Source organism: Camelus dromedarius, chromosome 16 (assembly GCF_036321535.1).
Source record: "Camelus dromedarius isolate mCamDro1 chromosome 16, mCamDro1.pat, whole genome shotgun sequence".
NCBI lineage: Eukaryota > Metazoa > Chordata > Mammalia > Artiodactyla > Camelidae > Camelus > Camelus dromedarius.
The window spans coordinates 14137902-14162822 of NC_087451.1; the positions used below are offsets into that span (position 1 = coordinate 14137902).

Sequence of the window (24921 nt, forward strand, 5' to 3'; positions counted from 1 at the left end):
GCCTCTTGCATTTACCTGGTGGCCAGGATGGCACATAAATTGGGAATTAGGTTTTGGATTTTTATGCATAGTTGTGCCCAATTCTTTTGGGGAGCTTCTGCAGAAAATTTGCCTTCTATTTAGATCTAGTGAAATTATAGATGAAAGCACATTTTTAATATTAACGCTTAATTAATGTTTAGGAAGCACTTTGTGCCCATGCATGGACTTGCTAGTCACAGCTGACTTTGCAGCAAGGGAAGAAGCAATTATTTTGAGGAGAGGAAGAATTTCCAAAAGCAGCAGAATAAATCTTTTTCCTTCCCGAATTTATCACATTTGATGAAGGTTCTCCCCTGCCTCTCCCCTTTGTTTGAGTCTGCTGCGCGTGGTACCTGCCTGCTGTTTTCCTTTGGGCTTCTCTGCTCCATTTCTTTCTACTGGATTAGTTGGAAGGACCAAAAAAAGGAGCTCACGGGTAGTCAGCACAGCCTGCGCCTTGGGGTCAGGAGTCCGGAGAGCGCGGCCGGCTCTGGCAGCTGCCAGCGGCGGTGCTTTGTCACGAGAGTGAGGGGGCTGCAGTCTGGCTCGGGTGCTGTCGCCTGCCCCTTTGCGCTTTCTTCGCCTTCTGCTTCTTTTCATTGCGTTTGACTAATATCATTCAGCTTTCCCAAACAGTTGGTCACAGGGAGATGTATTTCCCTTATTGATCTGGGGATTAAGGTCATAAAACTATGATGATGTGTTTAATTTTTAAAGGCCCTCCTGTAACAGTATTGGCCTGGTTCATATGCATTTCTAATAAAGTTTTTAACCAGCTCATTTATCTTTACAGTTTGCTTGCCTTTTAAAAAATATTTTGAAACCGGCTATTTTTACATTTGTTTGAAAAGTTAACACGAGTTTTTCTTTGACCTCATGAACATTCTTTTCCAACAACAAGAAAGAAAACCGTCCTCACATCTGCGGCGCTAGGATGTAGGCAGCACAGGGAAGGCCTGCGGACGCGGGGCTGCATGTGAGCCCGGGTCCTTGTCTCGGTAGCGTCTACTGACCGTGGACTTGGTATTCTTACTGGTTTTCCAGTGAGGAGGAGATTCCCAGCGAGGACGAGGAGCTCGTGGAAGAGAAGAAGCAGCAGCAAAGGAGGGCCCCAGCAAAGAGGAAGCTGGAGACCGAGGACTACCCCAGCTTCATGGCGAAGCGCTTTGCCGACTTCACCGTCTACAGGAACCGCACACTCCAGAAGTGGCACGATAAGACGAAGCTGGCTTCTGGAAAACTGGGGAAGGCAAGTGTGCGTGTGCGTTTGCGTGCGTGTGTGTGCGGCCTAAAGCGGTGTAGGAAGTTGGAACTTCAGCTCATTTATGTGGCTGATTCCTCGATGTAATAGTAATCAGTCATTTCTGTAGAAAGATTTACTGTACTCCTACCGTTGGGGTTTGTACCATTCAGACGTGGGATTTTAACTTTATGAGAAAGGGTATTTTATTCTAGAAATCGTGGCCTTGTAAGTGTTCAAGTGTTGGAAATACAAAATACTTTGAAGAGATGGATTTTTAAACGATTACTATTAAAGGAACAGAAGTTAATCTCTGGGTATTGGAAAGTAGTATGACCTGCTAAAGACTAATTTTTTTACTTTTTCTGACGACAGTTACAGTCATTCACAGACTCAGTCTTAAACAGAAAGTCCCCTCTGAAAGGAGGATTGTTTGTTTCTCTGCTGACACAGAAAGATAGAGAAACCAACGTAACTGCCTTCAGCAGAGACTTTCTGCATTATCTGATACTGGTTAATGTTGTTGCAGGGTTTTGGTGCCTTTGAACGCTCAATCTTGACTCAGATTGATCATATTCTGATGGACAAGGAAAGATTACTTCGAAGGACACAGACCAAACGCTCTGTCTACCGAGTTCTTGGCAAACCTGAACCGGCAGCACAGCCTGTCCCGGAGAATTTGCCAGGACAGCCGGTAAGAACTCTGTGATGCACGGTGATTATGGGGAGCAGTTTCTGTGAGGCTAATTAACTGAAAAATCTGATCACCTACTTATGGGCAATTGCTCTTGGTATAAGGAGTTAGTGAAAGAAAGGGGAAAAAGCACTACTTTACTAGATTGAGAAACTGAGAATATGTGGGAGGAGAAAGTTTTGGTTTTTTTTTTTAATGGAGCTATTATTAACTTGTGTGTAATCTTCTCTTAATTTTGAGCTTGATATGAGTCCGGTAATGGAAGCATTTGTAATCTAGCTTTTAAGATTCAGTTTTGAAGCTGCTTCTTTAGAGATGCCAGTATTGAAGCAAGTGTGTACTTTAGGCTTTCCTTCAGATGTTTAGATACTCCAGAAAAGGATCTAAAATTGCACTAGTCAGATTCTTTTGTCTAAAGGAAACTCTTTTATTTATAGTAAAAATATGTACTTAATAATTTTTTTAAGTTCAGAGGAATTTAAAATGAAAAGTGAAACTCCCCCAGTCTGAAAATTCCATTCCTCAGACTTAACCAATGTTGATAGTTGTAACAAGCTTTCAGATATTTCTGTTTATTTTATATATGTATACACACATATAATACATAAACATATATAAAAGTGTGGTTGTCTTTTTGTAACTAAATGAGATGCATGTATATGTGTCTGTATAAATATAGAAAGTTTTATAAACTATGTATAAAATCTTACAACTTTAAATCATCCTAGGTACTTTTCCCTATCATTCCATGGAGATCTCCCTCATTTTTCCTAATGACTAGAGTGTTCTGTTGTATGGCTGTGTACTATAGTTTATTTAAACAGTGGATAAATTTATGCTGTGCCTAGTTTTAGAAACAGTGCTGCAGGAAACATCCCTGAGCATTTGTATTTTTGTATTTGTGTGAAATATGGATAGATTTCTCAAAGTGGAAATGTTACATCAAAGAGAATATGCATTTTAAGTCCTGATGGATGTTGTCAGATTGCTTCCAAAAGGCTGCATGACTTCCTAGTCTCACCAACTGTGTTTTCCAATATTGAATATAGTCAGTTTTAGAGGTGAAAAATGGTATCATCTCACTTTATTTTGCATGTATTTAATTTGATTGACATTAAATTTATTTTTATGTAATTATTGACTGTGGTTCTTTGTCCATCAAGTGACTATTAATGTTTTTGTCCATTTTGGGGGGGGGTCCATTTTTCAATTGCATTTTGTTCTTTAATTTTAAGAGCTCTTTATATCTTAAGGAAAACAGTGCTTTGACTGTTACACACATTATTTATAGTAGCTACGTTACTTTGGTAACCTTATTGGGATTCACTTTCTCCTTTCTTCTCATTGATATAGGAGATCCTTCCTCAAGCCCCTGCCAATGCCCACCTGAAGGACTTGGATGAAGAAATCTTTGATGATGATGACTTTTACCACCAGGTATGATTTTTACACTCTTTTCTTTTGTTGCAAAACAAATTTTATCATTTTAAAACAGCTGATAGAATTCTGTGACCAAAAAGTAGCTTTCTTTGGAAGGACAGAGTCAGACAGAACTCCTATGTTCAGAATTGACTTACTGTGTAGTGCTGGATCTATTGCTTTGCTTTTGTGTTATATTGTTATATTTTTCCTTTTGAAATGAAAATGGCTGCAGCTACTTTGTTGGTTTTTGCAGAGTGTAAATTATTTTTAAAACAGTTTCAACTTCTTTGCATCAGGTGGTTTATTCCCTCTCAGCTGCTTTTGTTGAAGTTAATGAAGGGTTTTTTTGTTAGCTATTTGGTTTCTTGTCCTATTGCTATTAGATAAGGACATGGAGCTAATGAGCTGGGATCCCAGAGTTCTTGAATTGCACTTCTAGTTCTATTAAGTCTCTTGTCTTATAATTTTTTTGTGTATGTGTGCCTGTTCAAACCAGTTAAGTATGTATTAAAATTGTCTGCTACTCTTGGTTATAATAATAGTGTAGTGCTTTGAAGACGGAAAGAATTGATGGAAGTTGAAATGTGGTCCAGTTTTCAATATCTCTTCACAAACATCCCTCAATTCTTTCCCTAACACTATTATCTGCTGTCATGCTGCTCTTTTTGATGATGGTGGTGACTTAAAGTAGACTCAACACTGGGGCTATCCTAAAGAACTAAAATAATTTCCTGTAATCTTGGGTCTCTTGAAAAGTCATACTTCTTAATGACGTGCTTTAGGATGTGCCTTTTCCAGCTCTGGAAAGTTGAGAGCAATTGTTCAGCAGCAATATACCAGTTTTTGTTGAGCCATTATTTATCAAGATAATTTCTGTCTCTGCTGAATTTTTAGTGTGTTAACTTTTGCCAAAGAATTTACAAATGCTTGTTGAAGGTTTAGCCGTGATGGTTGTACAATCTAGAATATGTAATACAAAGGGAGGAACTTAGGAAAATTACACTGTAAAGTCAGTAGAACAAGTGATTCTGTACTGAAGATGCCTCTGACTTTGCCCTAAAAAAAAGAGACTTTTTATTAATCTTGCTATTCTTTCCATAATCTTCAGTAGAATTATTGCTGTGAGTCTTAAAAGTAATGATGAGAGGGTAGGAAGGAGGATCGGTGTGGCCTCAGGTGTTCCTGGTCAGAGGTCCTGATTCTTTTTTCCTTTTTTTTTTTTTTTTTTTCTCTTATGTCTATTTGTCAGAAGAGCAGGGAACTCTATTTGTTCTGGAGTGTCTAAAGGAAGTACCTGATACGGGATATTAATGCTGTGTGATTGTGTGAGATCATGGGAGACAATCAAAAATGTTCCAGTCTTCATTAATTGAAGTGTACATTGTTTGATGGAAAGTGCATCATAAATTAAATAGGCTTAATAAAAATAAACTGAAATTACTGGGGAGCAGTTGTTTCCACTGGCAATCCTTAGTCTGAAAGATTTTTTTTTTCTTTTTTTTGGTCTGGAGGTCTGCTTAAAAAAGAAATAGCATTACTTGATTGGCCCTTCATCCCAATTAATAATTTTAACTTCGATAAATTCTGATTTCAGTTATGACTAGTCACATCTTAGCTTTTCCCCTTGCTGGTTAATTGGGGTGCTGGGGTTAATCTAAATTAAAACTTAAACTAATAGAGGTCAGCAAGGCAGCTGAAACACCTGAGTGAAACAAATGGGGCTGCCAGGCGCAACTTTATCTTGGCTGTTTCCCAAGAGGGAAGTGGCAGCAAATTGGAGTTGTTTCAGCCTTCTGTAAAGGTGAATGATGGGTGACACTTGTTAATGTACAGCATCTCCGGAAGCATTCCAGATTGCTTTGCTGCCGTACCAACTGCTGCCATCCATGCACAGTCGGTAGGAACTGGACCAGTTGCCAACATCTGGCAGCACAGCAAGGAATGGGTGCAAGTCTTGAAACCCCGCAGATTCTAAATATGGTGCTTAGAACTGTGCAGGCTTTAATCACTTACCACTCTTTGGCAGCAGGCTACGACAGCTTATCCTAGCCTCGTACATCACATCCCGACATCTGCTGAGCCGCAAGGCAGCTGCACATTCATTTTCTTTTCTTGCCTTTTCTCTTTGCCTCCTATTCCTCTTCTTCCCACTTTCCCCCCACCGCCTCCCTTCAGTTTTCCTCTCCCTCCCCAGTATGCTTCTTGGGAGAGATGATCTGTAAAGATTACTGCTTCATTGTGTGCAAGTAATTCTGGTGATTCCAGGCCCTTGACAGACACAACGTAGCACCTGTTCTGCTGACCTGGTTAATTTCTTCTGTTGAGTGGGATTTGCCCGAGATTGGAGCTGAAGCCAATTCAATGATAAGGCTAGAGAAAACGGCTGTATGTTTTCTGTCACCTCCCAATTAAATTGGCTTCATAAAGTGCTTTCCTTTATTTGTCAGGGTAGTAAGCCTGAGCTAAGTGTTGTATTCAGAAGTGGTACAATGTATTACAATGGGCCTGTGAGTTTTCATTTGTGTTTTTCTTTGTGGTCCAATGGAAGAGCTGGGTGGTGAATATAATACATTTTGCCTTTTTTTTTTTTTTAAACCATACTTGAAGCCAGACTCTTTGGGTCCATGTTTTGTAAGGAAGAGATTATAGCCACATTGAATTTTAATGTTTCATTGTAAGGGTTTAAAGGCTTACTTGGTTAATTCAGGTGTCTTGGGACTGTGTAAATGCCCTAAGCACTGAGAACGGTGCTCGGGGTCAGAACACCCAGTACGCACATACTCATCTCTTTGTTTCATAATGGGCCTTAAGTTACTACAGCTTTAAAAATATGTTTGTATTATTTAGTAAAGATACCTGTACATATGTATGTGTCTGTGTGTATATAAACACATACATAGAGGGGGGCACTGAAGAGTATCAGATGTCATGAGTAATCATTATCATTTTTGAGCTGCAAAAACCTCACAAGAAACTGAGCCCCTGAGACGTTGTTACTGCCTGCAAGTCATAGTAAATGGCAACACTAGTACTTGATCTCAAGAACTTCTTAGGCCAAGCCCTGTTCTTCCCACACCTTTATTTCTTAAATATTTCATTTATGAGCCATAAAGGCATCACTGTAGTATTACAGTTTTCAGTTTGTAAATAAATAAGCTTCATTTTCTTAGAACCAGAAGAAATATTATGTGTGTTAGAAAGTAATTTTTTTCCTTAGAAGGCAAATGATTTATTGAACTCCTGTTTCTTAACAATTCTAATGAAAAAATTAGCCTGATAGTTGTGCTACTGGCTTGTTTGGAAACTGGAGTTGCTGAGATCCTTCAGTGTGCCCAGCGGTGGTGATTTAGGAGAGAAAGTGTCACCTGCTGCAGGCAGTGCCGAGTCTCACTCCTCATGGAATTAGTTTGCTTTTTGGCTTATTTCTTGTCACAGCTCATCCCTAGAGACAGTTGCATACATGAAGGTTGCATACAACGTGCAAATGACCACGAAGGGCGAGCCATTCAGAAATGTTTCTAGTACTGATTTTTCATTTTCATCACCCTGTTTCCTACTTTTTAACATTAAATGCTTTTAAGATGTGTTGTCTGTATCACCATTTAAAATTTTTGTTTGTTTTGTTTTGCTTTTTTAAACAATCAGTTGCACTTTGACTTGATAAGCCTGGGTTCTCAAAGGATTGGCAGAAGACTAACATTTACTGAACACTAGATACATGCCAGCTCCTGGACTGAGTACATAGGTACTTGACACCACTTTTATTTAATCCTCACAAGATCGCCATATTGAGATATGACTGCACTTAGCAATAAACTATATAAAGTGACTAGTTTTATTCTTGTCATATCCCGGACCTCAGACTAGTTTCTTGTCACCTTATGAGGCATTTTGTTCTGAAAAGACTAATTGAGCTTAGATATTGACAGATCGATACCTGGATTTCTGAGGGTTCATTAGGATTTTGTATGTTGCTTCTAGCTCTGTTTAGTTTTGATCTGGTTTGTCCTGTCACTTTGTATTTAACCAGGAGTGTCTAGAGAAAGGCATAATAGGTTCTGTTCTTTTGATGACCGCTTTGATGGGTTAAATTTCTCCTTTCATTTGCCATCAGGACATGTCTATAACTGACCTTGCCACATGCTGGATTTTTGTATCTAAGACATTTGATAATGCCATAAATAAGTAATTACTAATTCGGTGAACTATTAAAAGTCAATAATGTTAAGAAATAGAGAAGAGGCAAGCTTTCTGACAAGATGGTTTACCTTAATTAAACTGGTGAGTGATTACTATGGACAGCCTGATGTGGGTAGCTTTAATTGTATGCATTTAGAGCTTAGTGTGAATAACAGATGTGTGAAGCCATCCCTACGGTTAATGGCAGTACAGGATTCTTGTTGGCCTGTATCTTTCCAGTGGTTCAGTTGATGGCTAATAACATGCTTTAAAGTTTGATTTGAACCTGCTCCTTTTAACTTGTTGTTGAAAAAGAGATACCTTCTGTTCAGAGCAGTATTTCATTTTTAGATTTACTTTGAAGTGCTGCTGTTGAGGTGTGGATAGTGTTTCTTAAAAGTCTGATGAAACTTATTACATATAGACCTTTATGGTGATTTTTTTAGAGAGAATATCTAAGTGAAATACATAAATTTGAAAATTGAAATTACGGTTGAAGATATATCAGAGAGTTAATCAATTAGGTTCTTAAGACATGGTAAAGGCATTAAAAAAAAACCAAACAAACCCCATACCAGTATCAGTATCCAGTTAAACCCCAGCTTTAATAATTACAAGGTTATTTTTTGACCATGAGTCAGAGAATTTGATTGCAGTACACCTTAGTTTCTGTGCTGCCATTGTCTGTCTGTCAGTGTTTAGACCCAAATACAGCATCGATGTTGGCGTTTGATGGCTGGTGTGGGCTTACTATTGTGGTGGCTGCATGGAACAGGAGGCCATAAGCCACATTTTAAATGCAGGGTCCAGAAATTTCATCAAACAGCAGCATCAAGGGAAGGCACACACGACTGGCCCTCATTTCTTTTGGTTTCCTTGCTTTAAAACACACCAGAGCGTGACTTCAGTACTACTGCTTTGTTGAGACAAAGGTAAAACCTCAGAGCAAAGCCTAAAACTGTACATTTGATGGAGTCAGTTAGGAAAGAGATAAGAATTGGTCTAGAACTATTGAAGAAACTTTTCAAACATGAGTGGAAATGGCCTTTTCAGTACTATCAATAAGCTCAGTGTCAGCCGCATGAGTGTAAATTAAACACAGGAGTCCAGCGGTATGTTAGTAGACACTAGTGAAGACTGGTGTTTTGGGAATGGGGAACACTACCTGTTCCATTGAAGTGGGCATGATGTCATCTTGTTCAGTTTATTCAGCTCCTTTGAAGTAAATGGTAGGGACAGTGACTTAGCATAGAAAGGGGAAATTAATAAGCAGCTTAAAAAACGTATGTGTATTGTAGATCTAGAATAGAACATGATTCCTTTGAAATTAGATAGCATCTTTGAAAATCATCAAGTCCAAACTGCCTTTTTTATAGACTAGAGCCTAGAGGAAGTAAGTGACTTGTATAGAATCACCTCACTTTAGACATTGAAACCCAAGTGTTCTTGCTTCTGGTTTGATTTTCTTTCTAGCATATTATGCCGCCTTTCGATCTGACACACTTAAAAATCCATTTTAGAGCTTCCTTTTCAGACTTGTATCTATTTAGAAAATTGAAGATCCAGTGTATCTGTTTGTACTCTTTGACAGTTCACGTGTATCACTTTTGTGCAGTTACGAACTTTGTTCAATTACCAATTGTAACACCAGATGCTAGCTTTATAAAGACGAATTAAGACAATCCCTGCCCAGGGAGTTTGTATCATCTAATAAGAGCAAATTTCTCCTCAATTTTGTACAGTCACATAGCTAACATCCTATTCAGTGGTGAAAGACTGAAAGCTTTCTCCCTAAAATTAGGAATAAGGCAAGGATGTCCACTCTTGTCACTAGCATTCAACATTGTACTTGAGATTCTAGCAGGGCAGTTAGACAAGATAAAGAAATAAAAGGCATCCAAATTGGAAAAGAAGAAATAAAACTCTCACTTGTAGATGACATGATTCTATACGTAGACAATCCCAAAGAAGCCACCAAAATACTAATCAATCTAATAAACGAATTCAGCATAATTGTAGGATACAAGATGAACAGCACAAAAATCAGTTGTGCTTCTATACACCAGCAGTGAGCAATCTGAGGAGGAAATTTTTAAAACTTCCATTTATAATAGCATCCAAGAGAATAAAATAACAGAATAAATTTAACCAAGGAGGTGAAAGACTTGTATGTGGAAAGCTATAAACATTGCTGGACAAAATTTTAAAAGACCTAAATAAATGAAAAGCTATCCCATGTTTATGGATTGGAAGACTTAATACTGTTAGTAAAACAGTGCTCCTCTAATTGATCTGCAGATTCAACACAGTCTTTATCAAGATCCCAGCTGCCTTTGCAGAAATTGATGAGCTGATCCTAAAATTCATATGGAAATGCCAAGAACCCAGGCTAGCCAAAACAATCTTGAAAAAGATCAAAGTTGGAGGACTCATCCTTCCTAGTTTCAAAACTTACCACAAAGCTGCAGTAATCAAGATGTTGTACTGGTGTAAGGTTAGGCATATAGATCAATAGAGTACAATTGAGAGTCCAGAAATAAACCTTTACATTTATGGTCAATTGATTTTTGACAGGGGTGCCAATACAACTCAATGGGGAGAGAAGTCTTTTCAACAGATAATGCTAGGATATCTGGCTATCCACATGCAGAAGAATGAAGTCAGAGCCTTCCCTCATACCTACACAAAAATTAACTCAAAATGGATCATATACCTAAATAAAAGAACTAAAGCTGTAAAACTTTTAGAAGAAAATATAGGAGTAAATCTTCATGACCTTTGGTTAGGAAATAGTTTCTTAAATATGACAACAAAAGCACAAATGATAAAATAAAAAATAAATTGGACTTCATTGAAATAGAAAACTTTGAGCTGCAAAATATACCATCAGGGAAGTGAAAAGACCCACAGAATGGGAGAAAATATTTGTAAATCATGTATCTGATAAGGGACTGGTATCTAAAATATATAAATAACTCTTAAACTCAATTTTAAAAAAATGCTAAAAAATGGCAAATTACCTGAATAAACATTTCTCCAAAGAAGATATTTAAATGACCTGTAAGGAAAAGATGCTCACCAGCATTAGTCTTTAGGGAAATGCAAGTCAGTACCACAGTGAGTACTACTTTTTGCCACTACGATGGCTATAATCAATAAAGAGAAATAGTAAGTTTGGGGAGGATATAGAGAATTTGGAACCCTTGTCCATTGCTGGTGGAAATATAAATTGATGCTCCTTCTATGGGAAGCAATGTGGTAGTTCTTCAAAACATTAAACATAGAGTTACCATATGACCCTGCAATTCTACTCTTGTGTGTATACCCAAAAGAAATGAAAGCATATGTCCACACAAAAACTTGTACATGAACATTTGTAGCATTATTCATAATAGCCACAAAGGAAAAACCCAAATGGCCCTCAAGTGATAAATGGATAAATAAAATGTGGTATATCCATGCAGTAGAATATTATTCAGCCATAAAGAAGGTGAAGTACTGATACTTGCTACAACATGGATAAACCTTGAAAACGTCATGCTAAGTTAAATGAAAGAAGTGATTCACAAAAGACCGTGTGTTATATGATTTATGAAATGTTCAGAACAGGCACATTTATAGAGACAGAAAAGTGGACTGTTGGTTGCTTAGGGCTGGGATGTTGGGGGTAAAATAGGGAGTAACGAGTTTCTTTTGGGAGTGATGAAAATATTCTAAAATTGATTGTGGTGGTGGTTACACAACTCTCTGAATATACAAAACCATTGAATGGTACAATTTAAATTGATGAATTGTATGGTATGTGAGTTATATCTGAATAAAGCTTTTTTTTTTTTAAGAAGAGAGTGACATACTAGGTTAAATGTTGCAGACAGATGAAGTGAGATAAAGAGTGAGAATTGACCATTTGTTTCAGCAATGTGGAAGGCATTGGCGACCTTAACAAAAACTGTTTTGGTAGAGTGATGAAGTGGGTTCAAGAGAGAATGGAGGGAGAACAGTTGGAGACAGTGAGTGTAGACAGTCTTGAGCTTTGCTCTAAAGGGGAGAAATGGGGCAATAGCTGGAACAGGGTGTGGAGGATCAGGAAAGAGTTTTTTGTTTCGGTGGGGGTTTTTTTGGCCATTTAAAAAAAAAATTTTGTGTTTAAATTTGATTTTTTTAAAACATTTTTTTATTGAGTAATAGTTATTTTACAATGTTGTGTCAAATTCTAGTATAGAGCACAATTTTTCAGTCATACATGAACATGTATATATTCATTGTCACATTTGTTTTTGCTATGAGCCACCACAAGATCTTGTATATTTTTCCCTGTGCTATACAGTATAATCTTGTTTATCTTTTCTGCTTTTTAAAATTCCAGTCTGTCCCTTCCCACCCCCTGCCCTCTTGGCAACCACAAGTTTGTATTCTATGTCTATGAGTCTGTTTCTGTTTTGTATTTATGTTTTGTTTGTTTGTTTTAGATTCCTCATATAAGCGATCTCATGTGGTATTTTTCTTTCTCTTTCTGGCTTACTTCACTTAGAATGACATTCTCCAGGAACATCCATGTTGCTGCAAATGGCATTATGTTGTCGGTTTTTGTGGCTGAATAGTATTTCATCGTATAAATATACCACATCTTCTTTATTCAGTCATCTGTTGATGGACATCTAGGCTGCTTCCATGTCTTGGCTATTGTAAATAGTGCTGCTATGAACATTGGGGTGCAGGTGTCATTTTGAAGTAGGGTTCCTTATTGATAAATGCCCAGGAGTGGGATTCCTAGGTCATATGGTAAGTCTGTTCCTAATCTTTTGAGGAATCTCCATACTGTTTTCCACAGTGGCTTTCCTTGCTTCCCTCTCCCACTCTTACTGATTTAGATGTCTTCTTTTACAGTTTTGTGTTTATTCTTTTTGTAAGTCATGGCATTTATCTCCTTTCCAGTTATGAGTTTCTCATTTTTGTAGTATTCTGTTTCTTTTCTATTTGGAGTAGACCTGTGAATATTTCTTTTAGCATGGGTTTAGTGTTGCAAAACTCTTTTAGTTTTTGCTTGTCTGTGAAGTTCTTTATCTCTCCTCTTCTAAAGGATAGCCTTCCTGGGTAGAGTATCCTAGGCTGCATCTTTTTTTTCATTCAGGACTTTGAATATATCTTGCCACTCCCTTCTGGCCTGTAGTGTTTGTGTAGAGAAATCAGCTGAGAGCCTTATGGGGGTTCCCTTGTAACTCACTCTTTGTTTTTCTCTTGCTGCCTTTAGGATCATTTTTTTATCCTTGACTCTGGCCATCTTGATTATGATGTCTTGGTGTGGGTCTGTTTCGGTTCTTCCTGTTTGGGACCCTCTGAGCCTCCTGTACTTGGATATCTGATTCCTTTAGGTTTGGGAAGTTTTCAGTCATGATTTCTTCAAATACCTTTCAATCCCCTTTGTTCTTTCTTCCCCTTCTGGAACCCCTGTTATGTGTAGATTGGCACGCTTTATATTATCCCATAGGTCCCTTATATTGTTTTCATTGTTTTTTATTTGTTTTTCTCTCAGCTGTTCTGACTGGGTGCTTTCTGTTATCCTGTCTTCTAGGTCACTTATTCGTTCCTCTGCATTATCTAGCTAGCTTTGTACAGCCTTTAGGTCAGCTCTCATCTCAGCAAGTGAGTTTACTAATCCTACTTGGTTCTTCTTTATAGCTTCTATTTCATTTTTGACAAATTTTATATCTAAACACTATTTCTTTTAGTTCCTTCAGTACTTTGATCAGTCCTTTTTTGAAATCTTGATCTGGTAGGCCATCAATGTCTATTTCCTTGATCGTGCTTTCAGGGGATTTCTCTTGATCTTTTAATTGGGAGTGGTTCCTCTGCTTCTTCATATTGCTCATATTCTCTCTGGCACTGTGGCTTAAGGAGTATCAGTTATCTAGTTCTCTTGGAGACGGTGTGCTCTTAATGATTTTACCGAGAGGTCTTTGTGTCTTCGCCCTGTTTTGTGAACTCAGCTTGCTGTTTCCAGAGGCTCTCTGTTGGTGCCCTCGTCTGTGCTGCTCCTAGTGGCTGTCGGCTAACAGATCGTGCCCCCTCCTAACACTGGGTCAGGAGCTGAGCTCTTACCCGGTGGGTGGGCGGGTCACTCCCACTCCCGATGCCGCAGTCAGATGCTGTGCTGGGGAGCAGGTGGGCAGATTGCGCCCTCTCCCAGCACCGTGGTCAGGTGCTGCATTCCTGCCAGGAAGGAGGGTGGCCACCCGCCCTCTCCTGTCGCGCTCACTCCACTGCTCTGTGCAGCTGCTGGCTCCGCCTGGGGTGGGTCAGCGCCCTGAAGGTGGCTCAGGGAAGACCAGGGAACAGCCCCGCCCCTGCTCCGTGCCAAATCTCAGATCCTTGTGCCAAATCTCAGATCCTTGTTTGTCTTGGCGGCAGGAGTTTTCTGAGGTGCCAGGGCAGAAAGATAGTATCTGCCTCAGGCAGTAAACAAGTCTCAGTCCTGCCTAGGAGGTTGCTGAGCCCCCAGGTGCGGATTCAGGTCTCAGCCCCGCCCCCCCCCCGGGGGGCTGCACACAGGAGGAGGTGGTGGCTGTGGCTGCGCCCCGCCCCGCCTCTCTTCTCTCGAGATGCGCCAGTAATAGCGGCGCAGGTCTGAGGAGACAAAGGCTACAGTGCCCCTACCCCCAGGGCACACCAGCCATGTTGCTTTGCTTTTTTTCACAATTTATGGGGGACCGAGTTATTCTACTCTGTATCCCCTCCCAGCAACGGCAGGCAGCACCCTGCAGTCCCCCGGGGCTGCCTCAGTGCAGCCACCCCAGTCCTCCACCCGGCTCCGGCGGCCTGTCCCAGCCCCAGCTGCCGGCTTGCATCTCGGGCTGAGTGTTGTGGGAACCCTTTGTGGCTGTTTAACTCAGTTCTGTCGGTCAAGGGGTGCTCGGGGCAGATCTGAGCCTCAGAGGCTCCCCTTCTGTCCTGCTGCACTCTCTGTTGGAGGGGGGGGGACGCAGCAAACAAGCACCAAACCTCCTTTGCCACTCCCTCCTCCCAGGATCGATCCCGCACTGTTTTGCTTTTTCTTCTTTCTTTTTCCCTTTTCTCCTACCAGATTTTTGGCGTCTTTGTCTTTCAAAGAGGGCGATGTTCTGTCAGAGTTTGGCAGGTGCTCTGGTTGGCTGAGTAGGTCCATAGATGTGAGTTTTGGTGTATTTGTGGGAGAGGGTTAGCTACAAGCGTCCTTCTACCCCACCATCTTTTTTGTTTTGTTTTAAGATAGATGTACTTCGTATGCTGTTTGTGTCCTGATGGAAATGATCTAGTAGAGAGGGGGAAATGCACGTTTCAGGAATGAGGTGAGAATTTGCTGGTGAGGATGCAGGTAGAGAGGGGTTGGTCTGATGGACAGTTCATCCATGGTGTTGGAGGAAAAGCGCAGTAGATGGGTACTCTTGCAAGTAAATATAGGGTGGGAGCATGTGGAAGTTCTCATCTGAGTGCAGGGCTGGAGGTTTGGGGAAAGAGAAGGTGTGGCAAAGTCACCTAATAGAGTGGGAGAGTGAGTGATGCGGAAACTAGTGAAATTGTCCAGTAGCCCGAAGACTCACGTAAGGTTAGCGGTGGTGATCTTAAAACCAGTGAGACCAGTCACTCATCTTGTCTTTCTCTCTGGCCAGTTCAGCCACATGGACGCATCTCCCGAGATTTAACATGGTTTGGGGTTTTGCCAAGGCAGTACAGGTACATAATCCCTTATCTGCAATTCTAAAATTTAAAAAATTCTGAAAACTCGTAGTATTCTGTTTGTTTTGGTAAATTTGGCAAAACATTGTGGTGGCAACATCTGATCTGAGTGGTCATGAAGTTATATAAACCTGTACGGCTTTTTTTATCCCGCTGAGTGGAAATGTTATGTATTTTGCTGCAGGAATATTAATATGTTTGACTTTGGGGTGCTGCCCTGGTCTCCACTGGGGCATTTATGGTATATACACTGTATTACTTTCCAGAACTTCTAAAAATTCTGAATTCCAAGACACGTCAATCCCCAAGGGATTGTGACTCTGTATGACAAAGGGGCGGCATGCGAGGGAGTTGAGGATGTTTAGCAGGAGTGATTATCCTCGTGGACTGTGAATCACATCCACCTGTGTAAGGGGAAAAGCGCACATGTGAGGAGAGGAGCAGGGATGCTGAAAAGGTAGTAGGATCAATGGGCTATTGATCCTGGTGGGGCTGAAGAATTATTGGAGTCTGCATGCTAGAGGGAGAACCCTGGAAAGAGGTTGAGGTTTGTTTCAGCTGGGCTTTTAATCCTTAAAGGACATAATTACAGAATACAAGTTAGTACTACTTTTTTGGTTTCTTACTTGTGAATCCTTTTTAGTAAAATCTTCTCTAGTTCTGAATGATTTTCTCTATTCTTTCAATACAAATGATATATTGTGCAGTGCCATTAGAAGAAACATTGCCAAAGAATGCCCAGAAACGGTCAGTGATTGAACTGGTGTCCCAAAGGATACACAACCCCTCTCCTCACCTTCTTTGTACCTACAAAAAATAGACACGTGCACACACACCCCAGGGCATCTGTCTGGTGACCAGGGAACAGAATACTGGAAATGGGGGCTGTTGGAAATCCTAAACTATAGCACTTCTGTTCATTGTTACTTTTGGTATTGATTAGGAAGAATGGTTTAATACAGTCAGTTAGTCCTTGTAATACTCTTTTTATTTGCAGGAAAAAGAAAAGCAAATTGGCAAGAAGTTCTTTAGCAATCGAATCGCCTGTCACACTCTGTCTTCACACATCAGAGCCTAATACTGATAGTGATTTACTTACACTTCTAGTTAATAATTAGACATCGGGACAACACTGTATGTCATGCCTAATGGAATATATGGGGTCTGATGAGAAAGTTTTCTGTTTTGACTTATAAATTTTAACCCAAATGGCCAAGCCTAGTGAAATATTATGGCCTTTGAAATATTTTAGAACTTGTACTGAGAAAACAGTGTTACTTTATTCAGTGAATGAATTTATCATCCCTTCCAAATCACAGGCCTTAGCTCCAACCCTGGAATGGAGGCATGAGGCAACGCTGAATCGGAAAGTGGAAAAACTAATCAAAGCCTTAGAATCGGAAAGTGGAAAAACTAATCAAAGCCTTAGAGACCAAGGGCAGTGAGGCAGAGTTAGGCTGACTTTTTCAGCAGTAGCCTCTAGCTACACATTTTCTTATTTTAGTAACCAAGGTGGGTTGTCTGCAACTTCAGTGGTCAGACGCACTTGGGTTTTATTCACACGTCCTGATTTCCTTCCATTCTCCCCTGTTACTATTCTTGTAAATATTGTACTCATCACTGCAGAAGTTGGATGCTTTTCATCTGTGATCACAGGATCCAGAAGACCACTTGCTGCTTTAACTCTTTCCTTTTCGAAATACTATTGAGTAGTCACTGTGCAGGGGGACAGATTGTGTGATCAGAGGATGGTGGGGGTAGTTGCAGGCCATGGAAAGGGAAGAGCAGTTAGTTGTCCTGATAGAATAAATGACAGAGGGAGGACCACTTTTGCCCCAGTTTGTCATAATCTAATTTGGAAAAGTCCTGCAAGTAATAACCTGCTTTTCAAGTTTTGACTTGGTATTTTTGTGAATTTTCTATGCTTTTTATGTTTTCTTCCTTCAGTTCTGCTTCTCCCTCACTTCACGTCTTATTTGTTATCTACTGTTGACAGTTGGTAGGAAGGAACATTGAATTGTTGTACTTGTTCATTGTTAGCAGCCTTGGTGATTTAGCTATGAAAGGTGGTGCATTGTTTTCCCAAAGAGGTTTTGCAGATTACCTATGAGTATCATTATCTAATGTTGACAATATTTCTACTTATTGAATACTTACATTTTGCTAAGTGCTTTACTTTTATCATCTTTTAAAATCCCAAGTCAACTTTATGAGGTACAATTACTATAAGGAAACTGAGTCTCAGGTCAAATAACTTGTCACAAATTCACAGCTAGTAAGGGGCATTTCTGGAATTCAGAACCCAGGTATGGCAGACTCCACAGCCATGACGTTTTACCCACTCATTGGCAGATGCCTGCGGTTACACTGAACCGTGTAGCACACTCAGTCGTGGACTTGACCGCTTATATCTAGAACAATAGATAAAATGGGAGGTGGAAACCTGCAGCTGGGATTTGACAGACCTATTTCATAGATAAAAGATATTTAAATAGAAAATATTATATTGAAATTAATTCAAATCTTTATTACAAAAATATTAAGACACCTTTCTTGCAGTAAAAGGACCAACCTGATGATACTACAAAAAGAGGATATTGAGGGGGTCGTTAGGGGGAGCACAAAAGATCTGTTCCCTCTCTTCTTTTCCTGAGAAGAACCAACCTTCTCCCTTTGGGAAATGAGACCCAAGAGGGAGGATAGATCTACGTCATTTTAACAGTAAAATAACGAGAAGTGTCGTATAGTCTTTTCATTCATTTGGATTAAATAGTTTCTTTTGTTTTTGTTTTTGCTTTTTTAATTCAGATACTCTTGGGAAGATTTAAATAAAAAGGTAATTCCCACCCACTTAAACCGCCCAGTTCTCTAGGTCCTGAGTGAGATGTGTGAGAAGGAGAATATTGTTTGAGGAGGAGGAAGTGCTGATAATTGGTAGTGATAGAAACAAGGAGATTCCTCAATTGCTTATGTAGATAGTGGTACCTGGATTAAAATCAGGGTATTATATAGGATTATTCCTTTTGTTTAAAAGCAAAAGGAGTCTGTGTATATGATAAAGTAAACCCAAATTTGATATTTTCCTCCAGAAACAGTTTTTTCCCCCTCTGCATATTTATTTATTGAGCTCCTTCAATGGGCCAGTGGAGGGGACAGAATGGTGAGCACAGTCAGATACATCCTCTGCTCCCCATGAAGCAGACACTCGGCCAGTGGAGCAAATAGACACTAATCATATGATCCACTAATAAAATGTAAATTAAGTACAACAGAAACATCGTGTAAATGTATGGAGGGGTGAACTTAAGAAAGGTTTTTCAGAGGAAGAGATGACTGAGCTGAGATTGAACGAATGAGTAGAGAAGGTGAGATGTAAGCAGGTAGATGGTTAAGGAAGCATGTTCCAGGTAGTGCAAGTGCAGAAAAGGGCTCCGTGGTGGGAGCGAGCCTGGGAGCATGCCAGGTACAAAAGGAACGCTGGTGGGACTGGAGCACCGAGGTGTCAAGCTAGGCTGCAGAGGTAGATAAGGGGGCTTTAGGCTGCAATAAGAATTTTATACTCTGGCATACTTGCATTTTGGAAAAATTACTCTGACTGTAATGAGGAGAGCAAAATGAAGGCGGGGCAAGGGTAAATTTAACAAAACCATCACGTTAACTCAAGTGAGGCTATGTCTGTTTTATTCTTCATTGCTTTCCCAGTGTGCTCAGTATTTATGGAACAAATGAAGACGATACTAGCCTCTACTAGGGTATAGGCAGTGGAGACAGAGAAAAATGGATAGATTCATGAATTGGTGGATCGCATGTGTAAGACCTGGAGATAGATTAGATACTGAGTGTAAGTAAGTGTGAGGGAAAAGGAATTCCAGGGATCATTCTTAAACTTTTGGGAAAAGAAAGCATATGGAGTGAGAAGAAAAGAAAGCTTGGAACTAGTCTTGAGGGATGTTAACATTTAATGTTTGGGTGGAAGAGCTGGCTGAATATGGTATAAACTGATGGAGGTGTCTCACAGATGCCAAGAAAAGAGTGTTTCAGGAAGGTGAGAATGTCCAGTGTCACTTGCTTCAAGAAATCTAGTAAAATGAGTCATGACAGATGTCCCTAGACATGGAGATCTTGAGGCATTGGCCCGAGTTGCTTCAGTAGAATAATGAAGGCAGAAATATTAGGTGGTGTAGAGTTGTTTGAGGAGTAAGGGGGCAATGTGGAAAGGAGACAGAAAAAATACTTATCTGTGGGGAGTGGGTCATATTATGGCAGTTTTATATGGTGCGGTGGACAATAATTCCTTCCCAGCTATTTGAAATTATAGTATATGTGGATTTATTTTTTGTTTGCTTCAAATATACTATAAAAGTTGCTAGTGACTCCTTTTGGGGTTGATTTGAAAGACTGGAGGTCTGAGAACTGAAAGAAGGGGAGTAAAGCAGGAGTTAGAGCAGAAATAGATGTACTTCACTGTGAGTTCTTGTGGGAGCTAGAGAGGAAGCTGAAGGAGGAATAAAGCCAAGCCTTGTGAATCTGCTTTTTTTGTGTGTGTCAGTGAGAGCGGGAGTGGAGCACGTGTAAGGGGGATGACTGCACGTCTTTCACGTGCTCTCTAGGAAGGGGAGGTACTTTGAAAAATCCTGACTCAGCGATGCTAAGTAAGTGAAATAGAGTGAGTGAAAAGCCCCAAGCTTTTTTCCATCTCAAGCATCTGTGCTGATGAACCATGGAAGCCTGAGTGGTAGGAATCAGTAACAGTGGGTCACAAATTCAGAAAGCCAGGGAATATGAAGTTTTAAAACCAAATGCTTTAAAAATTACTTGGCTTTTTAGTAAGGGTACCAAAACAATGTAGTAGGGGAAAAGAGTAGTCATAACAAATGGTGCAATTGGATTTTCTTGTGCAAAAGAATGAAGTTGGACCCCTACCTTACACCATATATAAAAGTTAACTCAGAATGTATCCCAGGTCTAAATATAAGAACAAAAACTAAAACTCTCAGAAGAAAACATGGGAGTAAATCTTTGTGACTTTGAGTTAGGCAGTGGTTTCTTAGATATAACACCAAATACACCAATGACGAGGAAAAATAATTGGACTATATCAAAATTAAAAACTGATGACAACCCACAGAATAGGGGTTAATAAGGGATTGGAATCTAGAATATATAAAGAACTCTTAAATTCAATCATAAAAAGACAACCCAATTAAAGAATGGGCAAAGCATCTGAATAGACATTTTTCCAGAGATGATATACAGATGGCCAGTAAGCACAGGACTGTGATCAACTTCATTTGCCATTGGGGAGATGCAAAGCAAAACCACACAAAACTGCAATGAGATACTACTTTATATCCACTAGGATGGTATAGTTAAAAAGTCAGGTAATAACAAGTGCTGGCAAAGATGTGGAAAAATTGGACCCCTCAAATGCTGCTGGTGGGAATGTAAAGTGATGCAGCTGTTTTGGAAAACAGTCTGTGGCAGTTCCTCAGAATGTTAAACACAGAGTGACTGCATGACCTAGCAGTTCTGCTCCTGGGTATAAACCCAAGAGAAATGAAAGCACACAAAGACTAGTACATGAATGTCCACAGCGGCAGAGCCATAAAGTGGAAATAACCCAAATGTTCCTCAGGGGTGAATGAATAGTTAACAAATCATGGTGTATACATGCAGTGGAATATTATTCAGCCGTAGGAAGGAATGATGTACAAACAATACTGCAACATGCATAAAACTTGAAAACCTGTTAAGTGAAAACCAGTCATAAAAGACCATATGTTATATGATCCTCTTTATATGAAGTGTCCAGAATGAGCATATCTGTAAAGACAGACAGTTTAGTGGTTACTTAGGGCTACTGGGGGCATGTGGCTAGGGGATACTGGGGATGACAGCTGGGGTCGTGTTTCTTTTAGGTGGGATGAAAATGTTCTGAAATTAAATATGATTGCACAACTCTGAATTTACTAAAAAATACTGAATTATATATACTTTGAATGGGTGAGTTGTATGGTAAGTGAACTATATCTCAAAGTAGTTAACAGTTATTTGATGTTATCTGCAGCAAATTAAAATAAACGTTATTGGTATTCTTTCTAGTGTGTTGCCGTGTTTTAGGGAACAGAAAAGTATTCATGAGGGCTTTAATCAATATATCCTGATCCTCCTGTCCTTTCTTCCCTGTAGGAATTGTAGAATTTCTCAGTGTGAATTTACAAGCTGGAAAGATTTTCCAGAAATATCTGTACTCTTTCCTCTGGATGTTGCTAAACAAATACTAGCAGATTCTTCTTGAGTTCTCCATTACTTAAGAAATGTTAAAATACTATTGTGCTGAGAAGTCCTGGAGGGTAAAAACCTCCAGTACTTTAAAGTTTTTTCCTAGTTATTTGCATATTTTAAAACATGTTTATATGACTGTTGACTTACCAATTTCAGTTGTTTATCAAATCCTCTCTTGACTTCCTTGCTCTCATCCAGCCCCTCCCCTGTACTTGGGTTCTCCCTCCTCCTGTTGTGCTCACTGTCGCAGTTCCGTGAAAACAAGTGTTTCCGGTGTTATGATTAAATAAATGTTCACAAGTGATGTGCTATGATTACGTTTCCTTACAGATTTGTTTTTTCATGGAGCTAATAATGCTTGCTTTTTAAAGATGTGCTAAATTTTCTGTGTCTCCTGCTGTTTTTTCCCCCCACATTTTCCAAATGCCTTGAATGTATAAAATGACCTGTCATCTGCCCCCTTTCTCCTGGAGCCCTCTCTCCTGAGCTCCCGGGACTCTTCCATTCTGGAACAGCTGCTCTCCGGGCCTGTGCCATCTGCAGTCCTGGGACTTGCCTTCGCGTCTTTCCTAAGGTAGACCTGTTTTCTACCCTCTCCCGTCGTTCTCCTTCTTGCCGCCTGCTCTCATTTTACTAAAGCACATCTTCCTGTGAAAGAGTGTGTGGAAGGTAAACGGTTGGGTCCTTGCATGTGTGAAATGCTCTGTGGAACTCTCATTCTTGGTTCATACATCGGCTGTGTGTGGAATTTGAGGTTGAAAGTCATCTTCCTCAGAATTTTGAAGGCATTGCTCTGCTGTCCCCTGGCATCTGCTATTGCTATTGAGGTGTCTAATCCCATTTAGATTATATTCCTTAATATTTAGGGTGCCTGTGTAATTTACTGTCAAAACCAGGGCCCTTGAGGGGCTCGCCTGAAAGAACAGCAGGACGACAGGCATTCGCCAGGACTCTCTGGGGTAGACGGGGACATGCAGTCACCCTCTTCACATGTGACCTGTTTTTTCTCTCACCATTAGGATCTTCTTTTTGCTTCTAGAGTTTCATATTTCATGATGATGTGTTTTATGAAAGGTCCTTTTTTCCTTCATTGTGGGTCCATTCCCGTTCTTGGGTTTAGGGAAGTTGTTTGTTTGCTTATGTTTAACATTTCTTGCTTTTCTTTGGGGAAGTTTTCATTATTACTTCTTTAATAATTTTCTCCCAGTCTTCGTTAGACCTTGACATTCTAGATTATCCTCTAAATTTTTTTCTTCTCTCACAAATAATTAAGGAGATGTTTTCTTTTTGCCCTTTTGTTTTATATCTGAGAGATTTGTGTACATTTATCTTCCAGTTCTATTGAAATTTTAAAATGTTTTGTGTTTAATTTCTGGTTTTACTCTTTTCTCTTGTCCTGTGGAAGGGTGTCCATTGTGAGTTCTCTTTCTTTTTTTCTTTCTTTTGTTTTGTTTTGTTTGTTCTCTGCATTGCTTTCTTTCACCCCACCTTTTTTTGTTTGTTTTGGTCTGTGTCTGAGACTTTCCTCAGATGCTGGTGATCCTTAACTGTCCCTTCATGTCTCAAAGTAAGGTATTCAAAACTATCTCTGAAGCCTGGGCAGAGCTTTTTGGCTCCTTTGTACATAATTATGCTGTGATCTAACCTCTTGGTTGTCAGAACTTGAAAATCTTATTTTCTGGGGAGAGAGGGGACGACCATGCAGATTCTCCAGAAAAGACTCCTCTGCTCTTCTGCCTTGAAAGTTGTACACAAAGTGCGAGCATTCTGTGCATAGGGCAGGGGACAGAGACAGAAAGTCCCAGAGAAGAGCGCAGAGCCTTTCCCTTATACCCACTCCTAGCCTTCTGTGCCTCATATCCCTCAGTCTGGACTTTTGTGGCTCAGTCTTTCTAGAGACTAAAACTTCTTTTCTCCCTGTGAGAGGAGGGGGTGGAGTGGGTGGGCTCGTTGGTTGGCTGTGTGGGATAATGGAGAAGGCCCAGTGCTTCTGCTCCCTCCCTCCCCCACCTTCCAGGGCCACCGCCTCTCCTAGAGCTCCTCCCACAGGGATTCTGTCTCCTAATTGGCTCCACCCACCTATTTTCCCTCTGGGTACTTGAGTGATACCTTCCTTTTACTCCTCCATCTCTTGTCTTTGAAAATTTTATGAAAATCTACTCTCATTCACTCTCCTTTTCTCTTCTTTCTTGTGGGTTAAAACATTCCTTTTATCCTCCACCGTCTTTTAGAGGAGTTGAGAAGGGAGAAGAGATAAACATGTATTCAACATGCCATTGTAAACTGATTCTGGCATGCATTTTTCCAGGTAAAGTATTATAAATGCTGACTAGATTCCAAGTAGTGCCGTCACTGCCATCCCTCGTATATGTTGTTATGGGTTAAATAGGTTTTTGTGGGCTGACCTGGGAACCCACCTGCATCTGTGATTTTCCCCCAGAACGAGAGAAACAGCCAAGCCTTTCTGAATTGACTCTCTGGAGGAATTGTAACAGTTGGAACAAAAATATTTCATGTATCTCTCCATTTTCCGAATCACGTAGAAAATTACAAATATTGTGTCATTATTGTTGAAATAAAAGGTTCCACTAACTAACAAACATGAATGTTAATGGAAAAGTTTGTTCATAAAGTTAAGCTATGAAAATTGAATTGGGAAGCAGTACTAAATTCTTCAGCAGTGTGGAATACTAAAGCTTCATCTTTCGGCAACTTTTTGAAAGTTAGTTTTCCTAATTAAATTTAAGCCCAGTAATAGTGAGAGCTGTTGGAAATGGTGATTGGCATAAGGATAGTTTGCTTTGCTGTATTTTCTTGCTGCTTTCTTATTCCTGCCTTGCACACAGCAGGGTCTTCTGAAACATTGGACTGAGTCAACTAGACTTAGCCAGATAGACCAATAAAACTCTCTTCCTAACCGGGAAGGACTAAGGATGGCTAAGTAAGGCACTTGGGCAGTGAAAACGCAGCCCAGAATATGTAAAGCAGCCAGGGTGCTTGGGAGTACATGCTGCAGCAGCTTGGTGTTGGAATTGCAGGGCCACTGCACGTGTACCAGAGCCGCCAGCTGTGTGGCTCGTTCCCAGCTTTCGGGAAGGGCACGTGGGGCTTTCTTCCAGAGGATCGCCCCCGTTGTGCTAGCGCAGCCTTCCGTGAGCACACGCCCCCAGTGGCCACGGCAGCCCTGGGCTCAAGGGATCAGAGACTAGTAGACTAGTAGGAAAACCGAGAGCGGTGATTGTAGTCTCTTATGTGGCTGGAACAATGTAAGAGCAATGAGATGTAGTCATTCCATTATTTTCCTTCCTTTTTATCTTTTTCTTTCTCTTTTCCTTCTTCTTTATTTAAAAAAAAATCTTTTTATTAA

At 40.1% G+C, this 24921-nt stretch overlaps 1 protein-coding gene across 2 annotated transcripts in view; it reads left to right on the plus strand.

Annotated features, from left to right (window-relative positions):
* Positions 1 to 24921, plus strand: part of AATF (apoptosis antagonizing transcription factor) — a 92161-nt gene that overhangs the window by 34018 nt on the left and 33222 nt on the right. For both annotated transcript variants that reach the window (XM_064495016.1, XM_010990481.3), the window contains exons 6-8: positions 1066 to 1270; positions 1791 to 1955; positions 3309 to 3392. In XM_064495016.1, coding sequence (XP_064351086.1) covers positions 1066 to 1270; positions 1791 to 1955; positions 3309 to 3392 — 454 coding nt within the window. The remainder of the gene's footprint in view (positions 1 to 1065; positions 1271 to 1790; positions 1956 to 3308; positions 3393 to 24921) is intronic.